We start from the raw sequence: 19,405 nt of genomic DNA on the forward strand, positions 1-19,405 counted from the left end.
TGCGCACTGGTGTGCGTCTGGGTCGTGACAGCGTGGCACGCGAATGTCTGTGCTGCATTGGATTAGTCTCCTTTCTTTAACAGGCAAAAGCTTTATAACCTCACTTATGCCTTGCATCGTCTATATTAGATATATAACAACGGGCGGGTGCGGTTCTGATCAAATGTTACATCGGGTGGATGGCGGATGGTTGACGACTTTCTGATGCGGTTGCGGATGAAATAATTGCCTATCCGCGCATCTCTACAGCAAGGTCAATCAATCAATCAATGTTTATTTATATAGCCCTAAATCACAAGTGTCTCAAAGGGCTGCACAAGCCACAACGACATCCTCGGTACAGAGCCCACACAAGGTGGATGTACTTACTGTATTTTGACATTAAAGGCATTATATTATGGTTTTTGTACATTTAAAATACTTCCTTGGGGTCTACAAAACATTTAATGGTGATTTTTTTGGTCAAAATTTTGCATAGAACATATTTTAAAGATCTTCAAATCTTCAAGCCGCTTTCTGACAGTCTCTTCAGGATGCGGTCTTATTTTTTGCATCCACTTTGACTGCCTCTTCTCCCCGCCATCTTGGTTTTAGTGCTTCCATATGGAGACTAAGGCAGATTTAAGTTTTAAGAAATAGCAACAGCGAAGGATGCATGTGCATGTACGAGCCAGTCTGCCCCACAACAAGAGGATAGAGAAAAAAAAGGAGCTTATTGACTACAACGTCAAACTACAATTGCGGACTTGCACAAAGCTCTTTGGCTAAACCATACCATATATGGAAGAACCTGCTGATGTCAGTCACAACTGGGAAAAACGTCACAAATTGGGCAAATTCCAAACGGCTCGCTTGGAGGAAGTTTGAAGGAAGGCAGGATTATTTTATAAATATCTTTGCTATGGATGTAACAAATTGTAGATACCGCAGTATTGCGGTTTCAAAGTCTTCACAATACTGCAGTGACGTGTGACGGTATCAAACGAAAACTTATGTGTGGGTTTTTTCTGGCACTATAGCGAAAATAAACTATGTCTCCTAGAATCCTCTGCGCAGTGCGTTGCAGGCAAGGTTGGAGGCGTGCAAGAAGAAGAAGAATGGACTTTATTGTCATTATATATACATATAACGAGATTAAGGACTCCAATTTAAGGTGCGGTAGTGGGAACAAATATGGGGTAAAAATAAATTACACAAGAGAGTAATAAAGAAAAGAAAAACAAACTAAGAATTGAAATAAACAGACTCTATCCAATAAAAATAATAAGCATTCCTGTACAATATACAAAACATTAAAAATACAAAATACTGTACAATATACGAATATATGTAGGAAATGAAGTGTGTTTATACTTGTAATAGATAAGAAGAATTGTTGTTGTTTTTTTTATTTCCTGAAAATATCTGTCTATAACTGTTTGAGGTATGTTGCTAACAAACACACAAACAAATCCTGGCGAAAACATAACTTTCTTGGCGGAGGTAAGAAAGTCTGCTATCTGCAACGCAAAGCGCGCCATTTTCATCTCGAGCGTTGCACCACTCAGAGGGAAATGAACAACAAAAAACTACACCGCAGAAATAGGAGGAAACTGAAAAACTACTTGATAAATCCTCAATCCATCCATCCGTTTTCCAACGCTTGTCTCTCTCAATGTCGCGGGGGGACTAGAGCCTATCCAGCTGCACTCGGGTGGAAGGCAAGGGTTCACCCTGGACATGTTGGAGGATGCATGTACATGCCACCTTATAAACTGTCACCCAGAAAATATATTTGGAGACCGTCAGTTGAAGCCATCAATTAAAAGTTAAATTGTTAGTTAACTTTTCTGAGAAACTGCATTTTCCAAACTGATATAAACATGTACACTGTAGAGGACACTGCTTCTCAGAAAGTAAAAGTTGAAAGATACTAAACTGAACATTATTGTTTTACGATGTAAATTTGTTTTAATATTTGCTTGAAACAGTGGACGTTCCTGCACAATTATTTGAACTTAAAATAACATGTTTGTAGTAATAAATATGATTAGAACAGTTGAACATTATGTTTTTTTGGTTAATTACAGAAAGTGTGTTTGTCCTAAAAAATTCCTGCCACTTCATCATACACACCGGAACATTTCTGAGTCTTTTTTTTGTGTTATTTTTTGGACATACACCACAATAATATCGTACCTTGGCCTTAATACCGTGATAATATCGTACCGTGTGATTTTGATACCACTACATCCCTGATCTCTGCCATGCCTCCATGGTTTGATTTATAGCTGACATTGCTTAACACGATAAGTAGTGAATATTTCCGCTGGTAATCACAGTGTTAAAAATAACGTTCAAATTATAAAACATTCTCATGCATTTTAATCCATCCATCCGTTTTCTATCGCACTTGTTCAAGAAGTCGAATTAATGGGAAGAAGTATTTTATTTATTATTGGTTAGCTTTAGAATAATCAATCAATCAATCAATGTTTATTTATATAGCCCTAAATCACAAGTGTCTCAAAGGGCTGCACAAGCCACAATGACATCCTCGGTACAGAGCCCACATAAGGACAAGGAAAAACTCACCCCAGTGGGACGTCGATGTGAATGACTATGAGAAACCTTGGAGAGGACCGCATATGTGGGTAACACCCCCCCCCCTTATTATACTCTAAAAATGTTGGTCTTACTTAAAAATGCACGCATTTAGTTGTATTCCGTGTTAAAAAATATTATATGGCTATCACGGAAATACATTTTGAAATATTTGGCTTTCATGGCTCTCTCAGCCAAAAAGGTTCCCGACCCCTGGTGTACATGTTCATGATACTTTTAGAGCGGGTGGGGCGTGGTTTAATTTGCAATCTGGGAACCCTTCCAGAAACAAACTTCTTGCAGACAGACTTTTAAAATGTCTTATAAAAGTGACTGTGGAGGAAAATTTACACAAACTGTAAACCAAAATATATCCAATACATTATCTAAACCACAAAGAAGTGTTTTAAATGTAGATTCAAATCATCATAGGTTGAGGACCTACATCGAGCTTAGGAAATTTCAATGCTTTTTTTTTTGTTTTGTTTTTTTAATCATCTGTCCTTGTACTTAATAAGTGGCATGCTCAAGCGTCTGCCCCTGCACTAATATAAACCAACACTTGTAAGTCAATAATTTACTCTTCTGTTGTTAAATAAGGTCTACAACTGGAGTCGCCAACCAGTAGCTTGTGAGCTACCCGTAGCTCGCCAGGTGATTGATTGATTGATTGATTGTTTTTGATTGATTGATTGAAACTTGTATTGGTAGATTGCACAGTGCAGTACATATTCCGTACAATTGACCACTAAATGGTAACACCAAATAAGTTTTTCAACTTGTTTAAGTCGGGGTCCACTTAAATTGATTCATGATACAGATATATACTATCATCATAATACAGTCATCACACAAGATAATCATCAGAGTATGTATATTGAATTATTTACATTATTTACAATCCGGGGTGTGGGATGTGGAGGGGGGCTTAGGTTTGGTTGATATCAACACTTCAGTCATCAACAATTGCATCATCGGAGAAATGGACATTGGAACAGTGTAGGACTGACTTGGTAGGATATGTACAGCAAGTAGTGGACATAGAGAGAGAGATCAGAAAGCATAAGAATAAGTATCTACATTTGATTATTTATTTAGGAGATTTTGAGTAGCTCACCAGAGGGTCAAAGAATATTTCCCAAACTCAGTATTTGTATAACTGTTCAATTTAGACAATATGCCTCTATCTAATGACCGATTACCACAAAATAGCAAAAAGACAAGGACAGCACCGTTTCAGTGGATATCTGCTTCCTTGTGAAAGTACAATTTGAATGTTGCCAGCCATATAAATACAACACAAAATCCTGTGACTGAAAAAAACTAAAATAAAAATAAAAACATAGTGCCATACAAGATATACAAATATGATGACCAACCTTTTTCTGTTGTTGATTTAGATTTATTGATACAAAATGTGATTTTCGGATACCACCATTTGGTTAATATTCAGTGCATTCCCTTTTGTTTGGGTTATAATGAGCTATATAAATAAATGTTACAAAAACGAGTAGCTCTCCATGATTTTCATTTGGTAAAAGTAGCTCTGTATAAAAGACCCATGGTCTAAACATGAGGTAATGTCTGTTCGGACCCTCCCTTTTAAAGGGGAGAGTACTCCCTGATCATTTAATTCTGAAGGTTGTCTGAATAAAAAATTGAAGATAAACAATTTATTCTACAAAACGGAGAATAAATACTAGCCCTGGAGGGAAGCCCGAGCACTCTAAAATCCAGCACATTCTCTGAAAACTACTATTCACACATGATTTTGTCCACCCTGCTGCACTGCCTCAGCGGAGATGTCAAACCGAAAGTTAACTTGTGTATTTGGACCAAACACACACTCTTGTCCACTCACTCCATCCACACCTGGTACATCTTGACATACCATATTTTTAAGACTATAAAGGCACACATAAAATAATTTCATTTTCTCAAAAGTGCGCCTTATAACTCTGTGTGCCCCATGTACGGATTAATTCTGGTTGTGCGTATTGACCTCAAAGCAATGTTATTAGGTACATGGTGTAATGATAGTGTGGATTGACGCCCCCTGTTCAATAAATGAGGCGAGCAAGTACAAGTTGGCAAGCAAGCCCAAAAGTTTGATATTTCATAGAGAATATGGAACATTACACGTGGCGCTCAAAAATCTGTAAAAATGTTTTAGTATGACTTTGGTAAACTACGAATTTGCACCGCCTGATGGATTGTCAGTGCATTACAGCTACTATAGTCAGGCGTATTGTGCTTCAACATATGTGTATTTTTAAGGTGTGTGTATAAGGAACTCAAAATCGGACGTATTAGAAGACATTATTTGATGTTTTGCAATATTATACACAACTAACTTTTCCTACCTATTGGTTCCAGCTGTTGTGTATTTGGGATCTGCATAAGTCCCGAAAATTTGCAGACGTCCGCCATAGTCTAAAAGCTCCTTCTTTTTTTCCTATCTTCTTGTTATGGGGCATTCATCCTCCGCTGTTGCCATCTCTAATACAAAGTAGCGTACAGTTCTAACTTATATCTGTCAGTAGACTCACTATGGAAGCGCTAAAAACTACCGGTACAACAAAGATGACGTCGAGAAGACGCTGTTGAAGTGGAGCCACGTAAAGAAGACCGCCTAAAATATGGCGCATCATGAAGAGATGGTCAGAAAGCGGCTTGAAGACGGTCTGTAAAACGTAATCTATACAACATTTTGACCAAAGAACCACCATTATATGTTATGTAGACCAGTGTTGTTCAACCTTTTCTTAGACAAGGCACATTTTTTTCATTGAAAAAATCCCGAGGCCCACCACCAGCAGAAAACATAAAAAAACGAACCTCAGCAGCCGATATTGACAATAAAAAGTTATTCTCGCTATTGTTGGATATTAATTTAAACCATAACCAAACATGCATCACTATAACTCTTATCTCAAAGTAGTTGTACTGTCATGACCTGCCACATCACGCCGTGTCTTATTTGGAGTTTTTTGGTGTTTTCCTTGTGTAGTGTTTTAGTTCTTGTCTTGCGCTCCTATTTTGTTGTTGATTGTCATGTCATGTACGGATGTACTTTGTGGGCGCCGTCTGCTGCTCCACACGCTGTAAGTCTTTGCTGTCGTCCAGCATTCTGTTTTTGTCTACTTTGCAGCCAGTACAGTTTTAGCTTTGTTTTGCTTAGCCTTCCCTAAGCTTCAATGCCTTTTCTTAGCGGCACTCACCTTTTGTTTATTTTTGGTTTAAACATTAGATACTTTTTTACCTGCACGCTGCCTCCTGCTGTCGTCTACATATTGTGATCACGACAAACCATGTTCCCAACATCTACAAAGCAATTAGCTACCTGCTGCCACCTACTGATATGGAAGAGTATTACACGGTTACTCTGCCGATCTCCAGACAGCACAGACACTCAACAATGGCACATTTGCGGATTATAATTACTGGTTTGCAAAAAATAGTTTTAACCCAATTAGGTAAAATTACATAATCTCCCACGGCACACTAGACAATATCTCACGGTACACGAGTGTGCCGCGGGACACGAGTGTGCCGCGGGACAGTGGTTGAAAAACACTGATGTAGACCACAAGGAAGTGTTTTAAATGTAGAAAAAAATATATATATATAATATGACCCCAACACTAATTTGGCCCTAGTGTGTGAATGTGAGTACGGTAACCAAAAGTAGACGGAATAATGTGTGTATGTGTACACACAGATAAGGAACAGGGTGAGATCATTGTGTTTATGTCTTTAAGCAAAACAAGGGCCAATGCGAATAACTTCTAAGGCATTCCATTATGCTCAAAGGTGGAAAAATATTTCCTAAATAGGTCGAATCAAAATGCTCTATTTTACCCGTCCACACACAAAGGCTGAAGCCGCAGGCTTTAAAACTGTTTTTTTAACAACAACAAAATCATATTTGTGTAGACATGGCTTGTATAGGACTGTACCAACTTGTGAGGGTGGGGGACAACGCGGATAAACTCACTTTATTCACATTTTTAGTCTAACCTGCACCAAAATGTAATGGTCAGGCCTTTGCATGGCAGCCTAGTTATTATGACGGCAAAAGGTTTGCTTCACATACCATCTAAAGTCTCCACGGAGAGCTGGAGGCCCAAGTTCTGCTGCGGGTTCATCACCCAGTGGTTACTGGTTGCTGTTAAGTCAAACACCAGCCAACCTCCATCAGTCGCTTTAACCCTTTTAGAGTCCAGCAAGAAGGTCTCTGCATCTCTAAAAAGTGAGAGCACATTGATAAAACAACAATGACATGACTGGTAAACTTGAGACATGCAACATATTTCAGTTGAAAAGTGCTGTTCAGGTTGGCTAACAGGTGAACTCGTCATGATTTTCCAAGCACAGCCAGTGAAATTAATGTAGACATTTACAACAAAAGACCGAACTCCTGGGTCAGCCTAGACTCCAAAGCAAATAAAAACTTTCTGTGCACCTCAGCACTGCAAAGCCTTAATGGCTACACACACACACAAAAGAACCCATGTGGCTCTTTGAAGGCTTTTTCTGAATTCAGGAGGTATCCACCAGTTAGAATAGACGAGATAATAAATGAGGTCACAGACTTATCTCTAATGGATGTTGAAGCCCTCCTTGCCAAAAGAAAAGTGCTCGTTTGCGTCTCAAGCTCTGTCTTTTGCTGCAATCCTTTTAAAACGTTCTTCTTTGAAAATACCTTCAAACTTTAAAACCCAAACATGTTTGATCTTTTTTTGGTTTCCAAGCTTTGCCGTGCATCGTCTTTCTCGAACTGTGATCAATTGCAGAGCTCAAGTTAAATCCTCTTTGATGGGCACAGCATCCTTAAAGGCCTACTGAAATGCGATTTTCATATTTAAACGGGGATAGCAGGTCCATTCTATGTGTCATACTTGATCATTTCGCGATATTGCCATATTTTTGCTGAAAGGATTTAGTAAAGAACATCGACGATAAAGTTCGCAACTTTTGGTTGCTGATGAAAAAGCTTTGCCTGTACCGGAAGTAGCAGACGATATGCGCGTGACGTCACAGGTTGTGGAGCTCCTCACATCCGCAAATTGTTTACAATCATGGCCACCAGCAGCGAGAGTGATTCGGACCGAGAAAGCGAAGATTTCCCCATTAATTTGAGCGAGGATGAAAGATTTGTGGATGACGAAAGTGAGAGTGAAGGACTAGAGGGCAGTGGGAGCGATTCAGATAGGGAAGATGCTGTGAGAGGCGGGTGGGACCTAATATTCAGCTGGGAATGACTAAAACAGTAAATAAACACAAGACATATATATACTCTATTAGCCACAACACAACCAGGCTTATATTGAATATGCCACAAATTAATCCCGCATAACAAACACCTCCCCCCTCCCGTCCATATAACCCGCCAATACAACTCAAACACCTGCACAACACACTCAATCCCACAGCCCAGAGTACCGTTCACCTCCCCAAAGTTCATACAGCACATGTATTTCCCCAAAGTCCCCAAAGTTACGTACGTGACATGCACATGGCGGCACGCACGTACAGGCAAGCGATCAAATGTTTGAAAGCCGCAGCTGCATGCATACTCACGGTACCGCGTCTGCGTATCCAACTCAGAGTCTCTGTTGTCCCAGTTCTGCACAGGCCAAAGGTAAAGCTTGACTGTCATCTTTCGGGAATGTAAACAACGAAACACCGGCTGTGTTATCCGGCACAACAGTCAGCGGGTGCATTCTACGGCGGGGGTGCGTTATCCGTCACAACACCTGACGCAATACACCGCTTCCCACCTACAGCTTTCTTCTTTGCTGTCTCCATTGTTCATTGAACAAATTGCAAAAGATTCACCAACACAGATGTCCAGAATACTGTGGAAGTTTGCGATGAAAACAGACGACTAAATAGTTGGCCACCATGCTGTCCCAAAATGTCCTCTACAATCCGTGACGTCACGCGCAGGCGTCATCATACCGAAACGTTTTCAGCAGGATATTTTGCGCGAAATTTAAAATTGCACTTTAATAAGCTAACCCGGCCGCATTGGCATGTGTTGCAATGTTAAGATTTTATCATTGATATATAAACTATCAGACTGCGTGGTCGGTAGTAGTGGGTTTCAGTAGGCCTTTAAGGGTTTGTGATTACTATTGTTTTTAGAGGTTGTGTATTTCAGCATGAGCGTAACATAAGGGATCATTCATAAAAAAAGTTTTAAAAAAACAGCTTTTTAATTTGCCTTTCAAGTAGCAGAACGTTGAAAGCTGCGTCTGTTCTGCCTTTGTGGTTTGCATTGTGACGGTTTGGAAAGGAGCAGGATTTCACTAATGAGCCCAAAAGGTCAGGAGAAATTCATATAATTCTTGCAAAAAACAAACAAACTTAAGTTTATGAGGAATTTAAGATCAAATGTACAGTAGTGAATATAGTTCCTGTTTTTGTATTGTGCTTCTACTAATATTTCCATGAAAAATCATGATGTAAATGTCTATATCTGCTGTACAGATTTATTTTACAAAAGAGATGTGTAGTATACTTCTTTTGTTGCCTTACTTATATTACACTTTGTAAAATTTTTGGATATATTTAGGGTTTGGTAATGTTGCATCAGAGCAGAAGGGTATAGAAAGAAGTAAAATTGTGGGAGCAAATATAAATATATACACATACACACACACACACACACACACACATATATATATATATATATATATATACACACACTCACACAGTCGTGGTCAAAAGTTTACATACACTTGTAAAGAACATAATGTCATGGCTGTCTTAAGTAAAATTTCTACAACTCTTATTTTTTTGTGATAGAGTGATAGGAGCACATACTTGTTGGTCACAAAAACTATTCATGAAGTTTGGTTCTTTTATCAATTTATTATGGGTCTACTGAAAATGTGACTAAATCTGCTGGGTCAAAAGTATACATACAGCAATGTTAATATTTGGTTACATGTACCTTAGCAAGTTTCACTGCCATAAGGCGCTTTTGGTAGCCATCCACAAGCTTCTGCTTGAATTTTTGACCACTCCTCTTGACACAATTGGTGGAGTTCAGGCCCTTTTCCCCCTTTTCCATTGTCCCATTCACTCTCTGTAAAGCACCAGTTCCACTGGCAGCTAAACAGGCCCAGAGCATAATACTACCACCACCATGCTTGACAGTAGGAATGGTGTTCCTGAGATTAAAGGCCTCAGCATATTGCTGGGTACTGTGGCCAAACAGCTACATTTTGTTTCATCTGACCACAGAACTTTCCTCCAGAAGGTGTTATCTTTGTCCATGTGATGTCAGATGAAACATAAATTGAGCTGTTTGGCCACAATACCCAGCAATATGTTTGGAGGAGAAAAGGTGAGGCCTTTAATCACAGGAGCACCAATCCTACCGTCAAGCATGGTGGTGGTAGTATTATGCTCTGGGCCTGTTCAGCTGCCAATGGAACTGGTGCTTTACAGAGAGTAAAAGGGACAATGAAAAAGGAGGATTATCTCCAATTTCTTCAGGGCAACCTAAAATCATCCTTCCTGTTGGGTGTTCCAACAGGACAATGACCCCAAACACACATCAAAAGGGGTAAAGGAATGCCTAAATCAGGCTAGAATCAAGGTTTTAGAATTGCCTTCCCAAAGTCTTGACTTAAATGTGTGGACAATGCTGAAGAAACAAGTCCATGTCAGAAAACCAACACATTTAGCTGAACTGCACCAATGTTGTCCAGAGGAGTGGTCAAAAATTCAAGCAGAAGCTTGTGGATGGCAACCAAAAGCACCTTATTGCAGTGAAACTTGCCAAGGGACATGTAAGCAAATATTAACATTGCTGTATGTATACTTTTGACCCAGCAGATTTGGTCACATTTTCAGTAGACACATAATAAATGCATAAAAGAACCAAACTTCATGAATGTTTTTTGTGACCAACAAGTATGTGCTCCAATCACCCCATCACAAAAAATTACGAGTTTGAGAAATGAACTGAGATCTTTAATCAATCTAGATTTAGAACAGTCTCGATGGAAATAAGTATTTCAATCAGAAGTGTTGGTTTATGGGACAAACTTGACAGTGAAATAAAACAATGTAAATCTCTTTCTCTATTAAAAAAATTTAAAATACATGATGATGAAAAGGTATGACTGAGTAAAATGTTTTCTTCATTATTGAGAGAGGCTCCAGCACCCCACGCGACCCCGAAAGGGGCAAGCGGTAGAAATGGATGGATGGATGGTTTAATTTTTGTAAAATGAAAATATTGCTTTGTAGTCGCCAACATTGAGAGTTCATTGTTGTATTTGTAAAAAATAGGGGGCAGTTTTTAAGTTATTTCTGGTCCTTGTCATTCATAAGTTACTTTAATATTATGTTGATTGTTTTATTTTTATTCGTTAGTTTTTTTTAATGAATGAAGTAATAAATGAACTGAAGACAAGAAAAACAAAAATGGGCATTAATCGTTACTGTACTTACTGTCACCAAGTTTTGAGCAAATCATGGACTTTCAGTTCAGTAAAACATTTTGAAAACGTTCCCGTTTGACATTCTGGATACACAATTTTATTTGTACGCAAATATTAGGGTATTTTCTTAAGACCATTGTATTCATGCAAGCAAAAAATAACCTGTAATTAATCATGATTGATCGCGGATCGAGAGTGTGATTAATCAGATTTTAAAAATGAATCACCTAACCCTAGTATACACACATATTCACATTTAAACACAAACACATACATACATATATACATATATGTATGTATACACACATACAGTATATATATATACATATACACATATCATATACATATGTATGTGTATGTATATATATATATATATATATATATATATACACTGAACAAAAATACAAATACAACACTTTTGTTAATGCTTCCCCTTTTTTTAGGGAATTAACTCAAAGATTTTAACCTTTTCTATATATAAGACCTTTACCTCTCAAATATTGTTCACAAATCTGTCTAAATCTGTGTTAGTGAGCACTTCTTCTTCGCCAAAATAATTCATCCCACCTCACAGATGTGGCATATCAAGATGCTGAATAAACAGCATGATGATTGCACGGGTGTGCCTTAGTAAAATAAAAGGCCACTCTAAAATGTATAGTTGGGGGCCTGGGGCTTTACTTTGGCTCCTGCACAAACGGATAGACCAATATATTGTACATGCAAACAAACAAACATACATACACACACGGTACATACATCCACGTGCACATTCGCCGTATAAACATACATACATACTGTACATTCACATGTACATATACATACATACACTCATGCATTTAATCACGTTTCATCAAACGTATATTGACGTTATCTCTGCGATGTAAAAAAAATCTTTAGGGAGTTAATAACATCTAGGTAGGGCGCCAGTGATTGAACAAGGAAACATACTGGGCTTAGCTAAGCACAGCACAGAGGGTCACAATTAGAGGTAAGAAAATGATTGATTCTCCGATGCATCACGATTAAAACGTTAAAATGTTGATAACACCTTCTGACCCATATGTGATATGAAATTCGTAATTTTATCTTTCCAAAAAAGGCTTTTTGTCTTGTCTGTACAAACCCAGTCGAGCAGCAAAAGTCATTTATAACAGGCTTCCTTTAAATGGATGTTAACTTAGAAATGCAATGAAGGTGTGCTAAACTAATGTTATCTTTTTAGCAATGCATCATACACAGGGGCTCTTCAATGAGCAATGGAAGGGGGAAGGGAGGTACAGTAGTCACTGCAACTCGGTTATTATAATTTTTTAAATCATAATCACGACAGTAAACACTTGTTTATTGAATTTCCGTGACGTAATTATAAATCACATATTTTTATAGCGAGACTTCTATTACCTCTATACTAGTGGTTCTTAACCTGGGTTCGATCAAACCCTAGGGGTTCGGTGACTCGGCCTCAGGGGTTCAGCTGAGCCTCCGCCACGGAGGTAAAGACACATCCGACTTATCGTGTAGATAAAAACTTCTCCCTATCAGTGTATTATGGATACCCCCAAACAATGTTCCCTCTAATTTTCCATCTGATTTGCAGGTTGATTGATCGATTGAAACTTTTACTAGCAGATTGCAAAGGAAGAGAATACACAGTACAGTTTACACAGTATAGTGTAAACGTATATTCCGTACAATTGACCACTAAATGGTAACACCTGAATAAGTTTTTCAACTTGTTTAAGTCGGGGACCACGTTAATCAATTCATGGTAATGTGTGTAAGGCATACTTGCCAACCCTGAGACCTCCGATTTCGGGAGGTGGGGTGGTGGGGCCGTGGTCGGGGATTGGGTGGGGCGTGGTTGGAGGTGTGGTTAAGAGGGGAGGAGTATATTGACAGTTAGAATTCACCAAGTCAACTATTTCATACATACCGTATTTTTCGGGCTATAAGTCGCAGTTTTTTCCATAGTTTGGCCATGTGACTTATACTCAGGAGCGACTTATGTGTGAAATTATTAACACATTCCCGTAAAATATAAAATAATATTATTTAACTCATTCACGTAAGAGACTAGATGTCATGTTTGTGTAATCATGTTTTGTTTTAAGTCATGTTTTGTTTAGTTTCTGTCTTTTCACTCCCTTGTCTTGTCACCATAGTTACCCATTAGTTTCACCTGTCATGTCACGCACCTGTTTTGAGTCACGCACCTGTTGTTAATCATGTCTGTGTTATTTAAGCTTTTGATTTTCTGTTGTTCGTCCTGGAGTCATAGCCTTTCTCACCCTGCTATCCCCGCATTTATGCCCCCTGTCACACTCTGTCCTCCGCTGCGCACTTCATGTCCATGCCAAGTAAGTTTTGTTTCGATTCATGCCACAGTTAGTGTTTTGTTTAATTGTTCATAGTTTTTTGCCCCCTGGAAAAGTCTTTTGTTTTCATTAGTCAAGTTTTGTACCTCCGCCCCTGTGCGCGCTTTTTGTTTGATCCTTTCTTTATAGTTATATTATTAAATATGTATTTACCTTCAAGCCATGTCCTATCCAAATCCTTTTGCATCTTGGGAAAACAAAAACTCCACAGTCCAAGTCCTGACATTATGACTCCAGCTAATCGCTTTCCCGCAAAGAATTTGGTCGAAGAAGGAAGTTGGGAGTCGTTAGGAGCCATGGCGGAGCGAGACCTGACGTGGGGGCCAAATGGGAAGCTTATTCCCATTAGTTCCATTTGGTCCGAGGACGAGGCTGCGTCACCGCAATCCCGGAAGCGCCGCTCCAGACCGAGGACGTCAGGGAAGGCGAGCAGACCGCACGCAGCGCTCCCGCAGGCTCCTCCCACTCCGGGCGGAAGCAGGCTGCTGCCAGCTCCGCAGCTCCAAAATGACGTCACAGACCAAGATTTTTTTTTCAACTCTTTTTCTTTTGATCACTCACCTCCAGCAAAAGACTCCAATCCCATGACCATGATTCAACACTACCAAAATATGATTTTGAACATCAGGTCTAGTCAGTCACAGCCATCCCAATTTCATGCCCCGCCCCCCAAGACTCATGCCCCGCCCCCCAAGACTCAAGTCCCGCCCCCGTCACAATTTTTTTCTTTTTTTCCGCCCACACAACCCCAGGTGGGGGATAAAGAAAAATGTTGTGGCCAAAATAAAGGGAAAATTTCTGCCCTCCTCCGCCCACCCCTACAGAGAGTTCCAGACCGCAGGGAGCGCGTCTGGTATCCGCCCCTTGAGGGGGGGGCTGGGGTCGGGAGCTGTGTTGGTGGGGTGGCTCGGCATCACCATGCCAAGCCACAGCCTCCAGCACGGCCGCCACCACCAGTCTTTCGACCTGTCAAGCCACAGCCTCCAGCACGACCGCCCTCACCAGTCTACCGACCCGCCAAGCCACAGCCTCCAGCACGGCCACCACCACCGGTCTTTCACCATGCCAAGCCGCAACCCCCAGCTAGACCACCTCCACCTGCACCAGTAGCTCCACGACGCCAAGCTCCGGCACCAGCTCCACGATGCCAAGCTCCGGTACCAGCTCCACGACGCCAAGCTCTGGTACCAGCTCCACGACGCCAAGCTCCGGTACCAGCTCCACGACGCCAAGCTCCGGTACCAGCTCCACGACGCCAAGCTCCGGTACCAGCTCCACGACGCCAAGCTCCGGTACCAGCTCCACGACGCCAAGCTCCGGTACCAGCTCCACAACGTCAAGCTCCAGTACCAGCTCCACAACGTCAAGCTCCAGTACCAGCTCCACGACGCCAAGTTCCGGTACCAGCTCCACGACGCCAAGTTCCGGTACCAGCTCCACAACGCCAAGCTCCGGTACCAGCTCCACGACGCCAAGCTCCGGTACCAGCTCAACAAGTCCAAGACCAAGACCCTCCACGCCAAGACCAAGACACGCCATGCCAAGACCAAGACACGCCATGCCAAGACCAAGACACGCCATGCCAAGACCAAGACACGCCATGCCAAGACCAAGACCAAGACCAAGACCCGCCAAGCCAAGACCAAGACCAAGACCCGCCAAGCCAAGACCAAGACCAAGACCCGCCAAGCCAAGACCAAGACCAAGACCCGCCAAGCCAAGACCAAGACCAAGACTCGCCATGCCAAGACCAAGACTCGCCATGCCAAGACCAAGACTCGCCATGCCAAGACCAAGACTCGCCATGCCAAGACCAAGACCAAGACCCACACCAAGACCAAGACCCACGCCGAGCTTCGCCGCTGGACGCGCCACGCCGAGCTTCGCCGCTGGACGCGTCACGCCGAGCTTCGCCGCCTGACTTGCCACGCCGAGCTGCCACGCCTGCCAAGTTGACGACGCGCCTGCCTCCTCGTCGGCCACGGATATGGCCGCTACCTGGTCGCCCGCCACGCCAAGTGCGCCCACCTCCCAGTCGGCCACGAATGTGGCCAATCCCTGGGCGCCCGCCTCGCCTGCTGCAGCGGCGTTCCACTCGCCGCCGCCACCTAACTCTGCCCCGGTGGATACGGGGACACGTGGTCTGGCGACCCACCGCCATGTCCCCCTCCCACCCTCCCATGACTCTTGTTAATTTTTATGGACATCTGGTATCTGTCCTTAAGGGAGGGGCTCTGTCATGTTTGTGTAATCATGTTTTGTTTTAAGTCATGTTTTGTTTAGTTTCTGTCTTTTCACTCCCTTGTCTTGTCACCATAGTTACCCATTAGTTTCACCTGTCATGTCACGCACCTGTTTTGAGTCACGCACCTGTTGTTAATCATGTCTGTGTTATTTAAGCTTTTGATTTTCTGTTGTTCGTCCTGGAGTCATAGCCTTTCTCACCCTGCTATCCCCGCATTTATGCCCCCTGTCACACTCTGTCCTCCGCTGCGCACTTCATGTCCATGCCAAGTAAGTTTTGTTTCGATTCATGCCACAGTTAGTGTTTTGTTTAATTGTTCATAGTTTTTTGCCCCCGTGCAAGTCTTTTGTTTTCATTAGTCAAGTTTTGTACCTCCGCCCCTGTGCGCGCTTTTTGTTTGATCCTTTCTTTATAGTTATATTATTAAATATGTATTTACCTTCAAGCCATGTCCTATCCAAATCCTTTTGCATCTTGGGAAAACAAAAACTCCACAGTCCAAGTCCTGACACTAGATGTATAAGAGTTCATGGGATTTAGCGATTAGGAGTGACAGATTGTTTGGTAAACGTATAGCATGTTCTGTATGTTATAGTTATTTGAATGACTCTTACCATAATATGTTACGTTAACATACCAGGCACGTTCTCAGTTGGTTATTTATGCCTCATATAACGTACACTTATTCAGCCTGTTCACTATTCTTTATTTATTCTAAATTGCCTTTCAAATGTCTATTCTTGGTGTTGGGTTTTATCAAATAAATTTCCCCCAAAAATGCGACTTATATATGTTTTGTTCCTTCTTTATAATGCATTTTCGGCAGGTGCGACTTATACTCCGAAAAATACGGTATATATATATATATATATATATATATATATATATATATATATATACATCCTGAAAATGTGCAAACAAAACTGTGTTTAGATAATTGATTCTTCAAACTTGCATAAATATAACATGAATATAACATAACTTGGCTTCTGAGAGTTTCAAAATTTAATGAATAAAATGCTAAAGTTGTTGATAAACAAGCAATTATTTTATGAATTAAATATTGTCATTTTAAATGAATTATTATAATAATTTAAAAGTAATTATTTCAAATATGTTTATTTTAATGTACCGGTATAATTCTATGGCTGGATGTAATAAGGAGTCAGAAAAAATACAAATAATAATACAATTAATTTTGATGTTTTTAGCAAAATATAGTAATTTTTTATTTTATTTTTTTAATTTTTTTTAATTAATAAATATATTTATTTTTAGGTAAGATAAACATAATAATACAATTCATATCTAGTCTGGATGATTTAGTTCTTGTCACCCTGTTGTCCTCCCGTCGTGAAAAAAAGGCTGTCCTCACTCAGGTCCGCATGGAGCTGGAGTGGGCGTGGCCTCCAGCTCCGGCTGAAAATCGGGAGATTTTCGGGAGAATATTTGTCCCGGGAGGTTTTCGGGTGAGGCGCTGAATTTCGTGAGTCTCCCGGAAAATTCGGGAGGGTTGGCAAGTATGGTTGTAAGGTGTGTAATTTGTTGTGAGTTCATGCACTGTGTTGGTTTTGTTCTTTGAACAAGGTGATGTTCATGCGCGGTTCATTTTGTGAACCAGTAAAAAAATATATGACTTTTTCTTGAATATGAAAAAAGAAGGGTTCGGTGAATGCGCATATAAAACTGGTGGTGTTCAGTACCTCCAACAAGGTTAAGAACCACTGCTCTATACACTGTACCTCTATTATTCACTATACACCTTGTTTGTTTCAAATTTTGCATCCTCCCCTACCTTCGGACAATTTAGCACATAGGATGTGGAAACCGACCAGCCCCGCCCCCAATGGCACTAAATGGTCCGCGTAGCCATAAAGGTTGGGAACCCTCAGTTTACAGGACTTTAGTTTCAGCAACAGTACCTGAAACAGCTTATACCCTGTGAAAACAAATAAGCCAACATAAACCTTTCCCCTTTAAGACGGTGCAGTTTATTGACTCTGGGTTATTCAAAGCCCTTGAGGATCATATCTCGCCCTTCGATCACCCGCACATATTTCTTGCAGAAAAGCCCACTTTTGAGCGGGCCCATGTGCATTCAGCTATGTCACAGTTTAAACTTCCGGAATCTTGTGGAGTCAGGCTAGTAAAGTGTATATAACATTGACCACAGGAGCACTAAAGAAGCCCCCGCGCCGTTTAATATATAGGCCCCTTGTGGTTTTGTCTGGGACTCGGCCAGCCAGGCAAGAAACACAAGACGAGTGATAACTGATGGACCCTCCAGGCTTCATAAGTGGCCAACTCGCTAATGGGCTTCTCTTTATCGAGAACTATATTTGTAATGGCCGACATGGTGTGAATGAAGGAGAGCAGAGATGGAGAGTTTAAGCACTTGGAAGACAAAAGCTGCTACTGTTGCTTTTTTAACTCATAAAAATTGAAGCATATAAAACTCTTGAAATTCCAGCAATATTACAAAACCCAAAACCAGTGAAGTTCGCACGTTGTGTAATTCCTAAATAAAAACAGACTGCAATTATTTGCAAATCCTTTTCAACTTATATTCAATTGAATAGACTGCAAAGATAAGATATTTAATGTTTAATGTTTTGCAAATAATGATGAACTTAGAATTTAATGGCAGCAACACATTGCAAAACAGTTGGCACTCGGGCATTTTTACCACTGTGTTACATGGCCTTTTCTTTTAACAACACTCAGTAAGCGTTTGGGAACTAAGGAGACCATTTTTTGAAGCTTTTCAGGTGGAATTCTTTCCCATTTTTGCTTGATGTACAGCTTAAGTTGTTCAACAGTCCGGGGTCTCCGTTGTCGTATTTTAGGCTTCATAATGCGCCACACATTTTCAATGAGAGACAGGTCTGGACTACAGGCAGGCCAGTCTAGTACCTGCACTCTTTTACTATGAAGCCACGCTGCTGCAACACATGGCTTGGCATTGTCTTGCTGAAATAAGCAGGGGCGTCCATGATAACGTTGCTTGGATGGCAACATATGTTGCTCCAAAACCTGTATGTACCTTTCAGCATTAATGGTGCCTTCACAGATGTGTAAGTTACCCATGCCTTGGGCACTAGTACATCTCCATACCATCACAGATGCTGGCTTTTGAACTTTGAGCCTAGAACAATCCAGATGGTTCTTTTCCTCTTTGTTCTGGAGGACACGACGTCCACAGTTTCCAAAAACAGTTTGAAATGAGGACACTTCGGACCACAGAACACTTTTACACTTTGCATTAGTCCATCTTAGATGAGCTCGGGCCCAGCGATACCGCCGACATTTCTGGTTGTTTCGCTTTGCATAGTAGAGTTTTAACTTGCACTTACAGATGTAGTGACAAACTGTAGTTACTGACAGTGGTTTTCTGAAGTGTTCCTGAGCCTATGTGGTGATATCCTTTACACACTGATGTCGGTTTTTAATGCAGTACCGCCTGAGGGATCGAAGGTCACGGGTATTCAATGTTACGTGCAGTGGTTTCTCCAGATTCTCTGAATCTTTTGATGATATTACAAACCGTAAATGGTGAAATCCCTAAAATTCCTTGCAATAGCTCGTTGAGAACTGTTGTTCTTAAACTGTTCGACAATTTGCTCACGCATTTGTTCAAAGTGGGGACCCTCGCCCCATCCTTGTTTGTGAATGACTGAGCATTTCATGGAAGCTGCTTTTATACCCAATCATGACCCACCTGTTCCCAATTAGCCTGT

General features: G+C 40.9%; 1 protein-coding gene and 1 long non-coding RNA gene across 2 annotated transcripts in view; one reads left to right on the top strand and one right to left on the bottom strand.

The window, feature by feature from the left end:
• Positions 1 to 19,405, top strand: part of LOC133604504 (uncharacterized) — a 145,383-nt gene that overhangs the window by 64,613 nt on the left and 61,365 nt on the right. The window lies entirely within an intron of this gene.
• The window catches only part of bmp5 (bone morphogenetic protein 5), a 48,115-nt gene that overhangs the window by 6,650 nt on the left and 22,060 nt on the right, over positions 1 to 19,405 (bottom strand). The window contains exon 3 of the mRNA XM_061957068.1: positions 6,680 to 6,828. Within this exon, the coding sequence (XP_061813052.1) occupies positions 6,680 to 6,828 (149 nt within the window). The remainder of the gene's footprint in view (positions 1 to 6,679; positions 6,829 to 19,405) is intronic.

Source organism: Nerophis lumbriciformis, linkage group LG02 (genome assembly GCF_033978685.3).
Source record: "Nerophis lumbriciformis linkage group LG02, RoL_Nlum_v2.1, whole genome shotgun sequence".
Lineage (NCBI taxonomy): Eukaryota > Metazoa > Chordata > Actinopteri > Syngnathiformes > Syngnathidae > Nerophis > Nerophis lumbriciformis.